The 7,434-nt window shown below is 36.5% G+C and overlaps 1 protein-coding gene across 2 annotated transcripts in view; it reads right to left on the minus strand.

Moving 5' to 3' along the window:
• Positions 1-2,771: 2,771 nt before the first annotated feature.
• Positions 2,772-7,434, minus strand: part of Cdc40 (cell division cycle 40) — a 54,049-nt gene continuing 49,386 nt past the window's right edge. The window contains exons 13-15 of one of the 2 annotated variants that reach the window (XM_017803017.2): positions 6,985-7,061; positions 5,178-5,322; positions 2,772-4,268 (exon numbers count right to left, since the gene is read on the minus strand). In XM_017803017.2, coding sequence (XP_017658506.1) covers positions 4,091-4,268; positions 5,178-5,322; positions 6,985-7,061 — 400 coding nt within the window. In that variant the 3' untranslated portion in view covers positions 2,772-4,090. The remainder of the gene's footprint in view (positions 4,269-5,177; positions 5,323-6,984; positions 7,062-7,434) is intronic. The other variant, XM_008852415.3, reaches the window with a different exon arrangement.

Raw genomic sequence — 7,434 nt, forward strand, 5'->3', positions numbered from 1 at the left:
TAATGAGCAATAATGCCAGATAGGAAATACCTTCTTTTGAGTTGTTGGCCAGGGTGGCCAAAGGGATTCCCAGGTAGTAACCCAGCATAGAACTGGGAAAATGAGCAGCAGACCCTTATCTTATCCAAGGGAATATTGACAACTGCTTACCGCTAGATGTGGAACAGCTGACCCTCCTAAAACAAAGACCTCTAGATAGGCTGACTAGATTCACCAGATGGACAAGTAGTGGGGAATGACTGGGGGTGCCAACACAGCAGACAGTAGCAGGGATATCAGAGTATAAGGGCTCTAGTGGGGGGAGGGAGGCTATGGGAGGGTGCTATCTGGGAAGTGGGTGTAAAAATAAAAATTTTTAAAAAAGTGGCTGATTAAGGAACTGATTTTTTTTTTTAAAAACAAAACAAAACAAAACAATGTTTTGAGGACTGGAGAGGATTCAGCTGTTAAGAACACATACTGCTCTCACAAGAACCTAGTTCAGCTCCTAGGACCCATGTTGGGCAGCTCACAATTGCCTGCAACTACAGCTCCAGGGAATCTGACACCCTCTTCTAGCTTCACACACACACACACACACACACACACACACACACACACACACACACGTACACACACACACACACACACATGCACACACACAAAATTAAGTCTTAAAAGGATGTTTTGGTGTTGGGGACTGAACCTAAAGCCTCATGTATGCTTCATATGTGTTCTTCCAAGGACCTTGCCCCCTAGCCTAAAAACTGATTTGCAAAACACCAGATTTCCAAGTTTTGGGTCAATAAAATAAAACACTAATTTTCAAAATTGATTACATGTTGAAATAAAAATATGGACACTGTATTAAACATAATTAATTGACCATTTTAACTTGGTTATGAGAAAAGTTAAAAATACAAGACCCACATGTTTCTGTTGGACAGCACTATACTAAGAACATAAATTTTAAAATGTTTAAGATCTGAGTCCCTCATATGTAAAATGTTAGAAGTTGGAGAGTAGGGAGGTAAAGCATTTATTTAAAGACAGCCAATATAGGTACAGGAAGCTGTAGAATCAATGGAGTTATTTCTTTCACTGTCATTGAAACTGAAACCATTTCAAGATTTTTGACTAAAAAAGTCTGTAAATTCCTTTTCCTTATGTTCCAGATAAAATTGTAACATTTATGTTGAGAAAGGTGCATCCACAATTATTGAAGTGACCATGCACATGGAAGGTTAAATACAAGAATGTAGTATATATGTATTCAAACAAACATCCACATGTATTTTTGGCTATGTAAATTTCTCTTATCCCAAATAGTCTAGGTTTTTTGGGTTTTTTTTTTTTTTGTATTTTTGAGACAGGGTCTCCTTGTAGCCCCAGCTGGCCTGGAACTCACGATGTAGACCAGGCTAGCCTCAAACTGCCTCCTGAGTGCTGGGCTTAAAGGCGTGTGCCACCATGCCCAGCCAGTAGTCTAGATTTTTAACTGTCCAAGATAAATGTGATTCTAATTCAGTGCTTTCTCATTCTTGGTGTGGTCTACAGACCACATTTGGAGATCTCACCGAAAGTTTCGGCTTTGAGAAGTCTGAGTTGGAAACAAGAATTCTGCATTTTAAGAAAAGGTTCCCAGGGATTTTATGTGTGCCTCTGTTTCTACTTTAAGGGAAATCTTTTTTTATTCAGTTTATTTATCCACGGATCCAATGTGTCATCACATGAACTTTGAACTGATGCTTGTGATAGAAACCTTCCTTCTGCTGGTTCCTCTCTGCTCCTTTATATTTGCCTTGTCTATGCTCTATCACATCAACAATTTTATGATCCACTAAGAATGAATGTGCTAAGTGAACTATGACACACCATTGCTTTTAACAATAACCCTATCCTGAGACATTAAAATGTAACCCTTATGCATCTCTAATGAAATATGGCACCAGAATCCCCCAGGTTTCCAATTGAGACTCACATTTAAGACTGCCAGTGGGGCTTGTGGCGACTTCATACTCCTTTCCACACCTGAACTCACCGTGGCACTCTCAACAATCCACTAGTTTCTTTTGAATCCTGGATCTTGCTAAGCAACCCAATCCTTAGGTGACAGTGATGCATATAGTTCAGTCCATGTTGGTCTTCAAGAAGTTTCTGCAATTGTTGCTGGTATCAGGATCTTTAAGGCTGTCACTCAAAGGTTGATGTTTCATTGCCAATGTTCTCTTTTAGTAATTTATAAACATTTTGAGGTGAACGGCTAGCTCTAGAATGTGGCTCTCAAGGGCCACTTCCTGCCAGATGTATTGATATATGCCTATAAGCACTTGGGAAATAAAGGCAGTAGGTCCAGTTCAAGGTCATTCTTGGCTACACATCAAGTTTGAGGACAGCCTAGGTTACATTTGTTTGTTTCTACTCCCTGTTTATTATTTTAAAATTGGTTCCTTGTTTAGGGCAAAATATTCCTAATTTGTGCTTCAATGTTTAAATATTCCTTCAGTTGAATCTTTCACTAACGTCATTAGTATCCAGTAACAATGTGCCTTTGAGACCTTCTTATGCTGGAAAAAAATCCACTTGTTTGTATACGCTCAATGTTCTGAGGGCACTGCTTTGTATTTTACCATTTGATCAGAATAAACCCATACTAACATACTAAATATATCACACCCACCTAAAACATTTCTTTATGATCCATTTATGTATGTCTGCAAATGGTTTGATTTGGTGTCTCCACAGACTTAAGACTGAAAAGGAAATAATGAATGTTTCAACAGCACTTTCTACAAAAGAATGCTTTATTCAAAAATAGGATCTTTTCAAAAAGAGAAAACTTTTATATACAGGTACTTGGTTTAGAAACAGTCAAAACCACAATAAAATAAATTGAGATTCAGCAATGATTTGTAACATATACAGTAACGGTGCTTTAACAGTTTGAATGCATCACTCTTTCGTCTCACTGCACTGCAGTAATTACCATTTGTTAGATCTAGTGGTTGGGATTACAGAAAGGTTTTGTCTGAATTCTTTCCTCCTGTACACTAAGGCACCCTCCCACAGCTAGGCAGTGTAAAGTTCAACATGTGATTTTTTTTTCTTAAAAAAAAAAAAAGGTCATTGCTTCTTAAATGGGGGACTCTAGACATTTTCCTATAATGACAATGCTTTTTCAAAGGTCTGAAAAGAAGTGTTTTTTTTCCCTTAATATTTAAAAGTTCTATTGCATGTATTCACAAGCAAAATTGGAGTAATCTTAAAGACAAAACATGTGACTTCAGAGAAATTATAAGGTCATATTCTGGACTATGCTTGGCCTCTACAACAAGGAATTCATTAGCGACAATGGTGAAGCAATGTCCTCGAGACCCTGATTTCTGAGAGGACAGCCAGTTTCTCACTTGAGTTCAGCAACAATCTAATTTTCTGCTTACATATATATAGTCTTGTCTATATTGATCAGGAAGCAAGTCAAAGAAAGAACTCTGGACTGATTTTTAATTTATGTGGTGTAATAATTAGAGGAATGCTGCTGTCAACAAAGTCTCCTAATTTAAAGACAAAAATACACAACATATGCCATAAAGAATAATGGAACTCATGAAGCCAAAAGACTAGACCTTGATTCAGTGGGAATTATGGGAACAGTAATGGGTGGTCTTATCTTTCTTTCAACATCTATTAAATGTTATCCTGCCTGCCTTTTGGCTGAATTGTTAAGTGTACAGTACCTTTCTAACTCACTAGTTACATCATTTTCTCTATGATCACATATCCATTAGGTATTGTTTTTCTTAACCCCAAAAAGATCCTTTCAGTGACATCATGGAGATAAACCCAAACTGCTGGGCAATAATACTACTGTCAAACAGAAGAACGGTTGTCATTTTTGTATAAATAACACTTAATAAAGAACTATATGAAGTCACCAATGAACTTATATGAGGCAAATTTACAAAGCTCTTAAACAATGGAATAATGTCATAAGGCCATATAAGGAAAAGATCACCTACAAATCAAATTGCCATCCAACACATTTAATATTTAAATAGTTAAATATGACTTGGATCAAAAATGATCCCAGATAGTTAAAGGACTAATCCCATTAATCCCACAGTTTAATGAGGCCATCCCAACCACATGTGATGACCTTGGATGTCTCATGTGGATGCCACACTGCACCTATGCACACTTTATCATGAGCTTTAAACCGACTGTATAGTTTTGTGGTCTTCCAGTCCCAAATGTTTAATTTTCCATTTCCATCTCCTGAAATCACATAGCTGCAAAAGAAGGAAAACAAATTTAAATTATTCACGTACCTTAAACTAGTAAAATAAAGGAGAGCTTATATTTTTAACAATACTCAAAATAAGAGTATGAAGCAGTCTATAATTTGAACTTCTTCATGAGCTACTTACCTAAGAACTAGAAAATTATTTTTAGCAGAGGAGACTGAAGTCCCTCTGGGACTAGAACGATCGAGGGGTTACAGTCTGTCTCTGGACAGTTAGAAACTGCACAGAAACACCCATTTCACATGCAACCAGTGAGCATATCAAACACATTGTACTGTACTGAACTTTAACTATTTTAGCTTCAATATTCTTTGAATACATTTATTATTATTATTATTATTCATTTGAATACATTTGAATCAGAAGTAGGAATCTGAGGCTTAGTTACCATGATAAATATACAAAGCTACAAGGATTTCTGAATTCTTTTTACCTATATGTTTTGACTAAGAATGGGGAAATGAATGCAAATCTTACTCTTAACTGTGACCTAGAAATATTCGAAAGCTGAATTTCTGTTTTCAGCACAGACAAGCTACAGGAGAGTTGCTATGTTGAGCACTGTTATGCAGAATTCTTCTGGTATTCACTGAATCACAGCAGCATGGTGCTACAGCCTTGCTTAGGAAAGCAAAGAGAAAACAAGGCATCGGTGACACAGACAGGGACTTACTAGGTGGTTAAAGGGTACAGGCTTAAGTAACACACAGAATAAAAACAGAAAAGCAAAATGTAATTTTCATAATTGTCCTTGACTTTCTGTCATATCTAGTATTTTGACAGATTACACCGTTTTCATGTAATTACTTATGCCCAAGTGATTTTTGAAGTAGTTAGTTGAACAACATATCATACCATCATATTTGAGTACAAGAAGGGAAGAGTTAAGCTTACCTCATGTCTGGCGAAAAGTCCACCTGACAAGCGTAGCCTGCTACCATATGTCCCTTAAAAATTTTCTTCTTATTTAATCTGAATCTGTTCTGTGCTCCAAAAATTAAGATCTGGTTGTCCATTGACTGGCATGCTAGCCACTTGCCTGTAAAATTCAATAAATGGGAATTTTAGAGAAAGATGAAAAAGAATTTAAGTTTATTTTAAATATGTTGGCTTTCACTATTCTTTTGCTCTCAACTATGTTATAATACTAGAAAACAAAATTTCTATGCCGTCTGTAACGTGTTATAAATAAGTTGTTTGCAAGAGGTATTTTTATCTAAAGGAATGAATTCTGTTCTAGTGTTCTTATTATCATCGAGTACTCGTCATAGAAAAGCTTTTGAGTTTTTTTTAAAATAAGGAATTACAGAAATTCTAAGCTTAATGTTGACAGAATAAGTTATTAATAAAATATACCAAGTGGAATTGATTTGTAGCAAGTATAGACAACAAAACGCCTGGAAAAACAAAACTTATCTGTGATAACAATGAAATAAGATTCGCTCTTATGCTGAAACCTAGGATTATAAACAACAACAAAACTGCACCAAAAGTTTTTTTTTTTTAGTATTTTATTATTTTTATTTTATATGTATAAGTGTTTTGCCTGCATGTATGTGGGTGCACCCACATCGTGCAATGCCGTGGAGATCAGAAGAGGGCTTCAGATTCCCCTGGAACTGGAGTTAAGGACGGTTCGTAGCTGTCATGTGGGTGCCAGGAATCGAACCTGGATCCTCTGAAAGAGCAATCAGTGCTCTTAGCTGCTGAGCCATCTCTCCAGACCCCCCTGCCCAAAAAAGAGGTTCTGAATAACAAAAATGATAGCAACTGCTTCTTAAAGGGGACATTGCTTTTATCTACCTTGGAGTCATCAAAGCCCCCAGACCCTAAATTACAGTATTTACTTGCATCATATATATTTGTAAATATTACTAAAGAAACAGTTCTAAAACTAAGTGATTAAATGGCTTTGTTAAGAAAGGGCTAACAGGTTTTAAAAACCCAATACATGAATATAGAATCCTGGTGACAAAGGATTTAATATGGTTATTATCAAAGCAATGTCTATTTGGTTGCTTTTCTCAGAATGCCAGGGTACTTGATAACGGTCATTAAGATGCCTGCATGGAGGCCCAGATGGATAAACAAATTCTTCCTTGCCTCCTTGTTCTGCCCCACAACAGCTCTGTGAGTTAACACTGGCTTTGAAGTCATGTTCCCAAAACCTCAGATGCTCATGCAGTGCTTGAATACATCAGTATACCTATAGCACAAATTATCTATTACTTAAACAGATAATGGATTATTGACTAAGAAACAGCATTTAAATTATCATTATTATTATTATTTTTTTTGCTTAAGAAAATCTTTTATACATAAATTGCTATGGAATTCTCATTGTGGAGAATCAGACCAAAACTTCCTATCCCTTTGAAAGAAAAGTGATTAGATACTTTATTGAACCTGATTGTGTTAGAAGGAAAATTATTAAAAACCAAGAAACAAAACATTAGCTGTCAGAAATCCTTAGACGGTTAGCTGTAAATCACTGATACTTTTAGTTTTTCAAAACAAGAGAGTGGGTGAGGTGACTCACATATGAAAACCAGCAATTCTAATATTGAAAAGGTTTCCTTATATAAGTATGGCACTGTGACAGACCTCCCGCTGAAAGGGAGCAGTCCAAGTTCTTATGAATCCAGCAATTACTCTGTGTCTTAGAAGCTCCTTTAAGAACACAGTCTATGTACCAACTCACCATTTGGAGACAAAGTCACTGCAGGCATTGAGTGCATACTGGGCTCTGCTATATACTTGAAATCCACAGGGATATCCCTAAAAATTGAAAACAAAGTATCAGAACAAGTCATTTTAAAAAAGCACATTAAGGACAATTACCTCCAAAACAGTACTCAAAAGCAGCTAGCCTTTTCAGTAAACGTTCAGGATAAAGGAAAATCACAAGTGTACTACTTATTAAAGCTTTTATGTTATAAATGACTTTCCATGAAAATTATAATAGTGTCAGTAGTTTTATTTTCTGACTAATAGCTTTAAACTTTGGCCTTTACATTAAAAATCTGTCACTGTCCCAGCACTCGGGAGGCAGAGGCTGGCGGATCTCTGTGAGTTCAAGGCCAGCCTGGTCTACATAGTGAGTTCCAGGACAGCTGGGGCTACAGGGAGACCTTGTCTCAAAAAGACAAAA

The sequence above is a fragment of the Nannospalax galili genome, unplaced genomic scaffold (genome assembly GCF_000622305.1).
Source record: "Nannospalax galili isolate Female #2095 unplaced genomic scaffold, S.galili_v1.0 scaffold646, whole genome shotgun sequence".
In the NCBI taxonomy this organism is placed as follows: Eukaryota; Metazoa; Chordata; class Mammalia; order Rodentia; family Spalacidae; genus Nannospalax; species Nannospalax galili.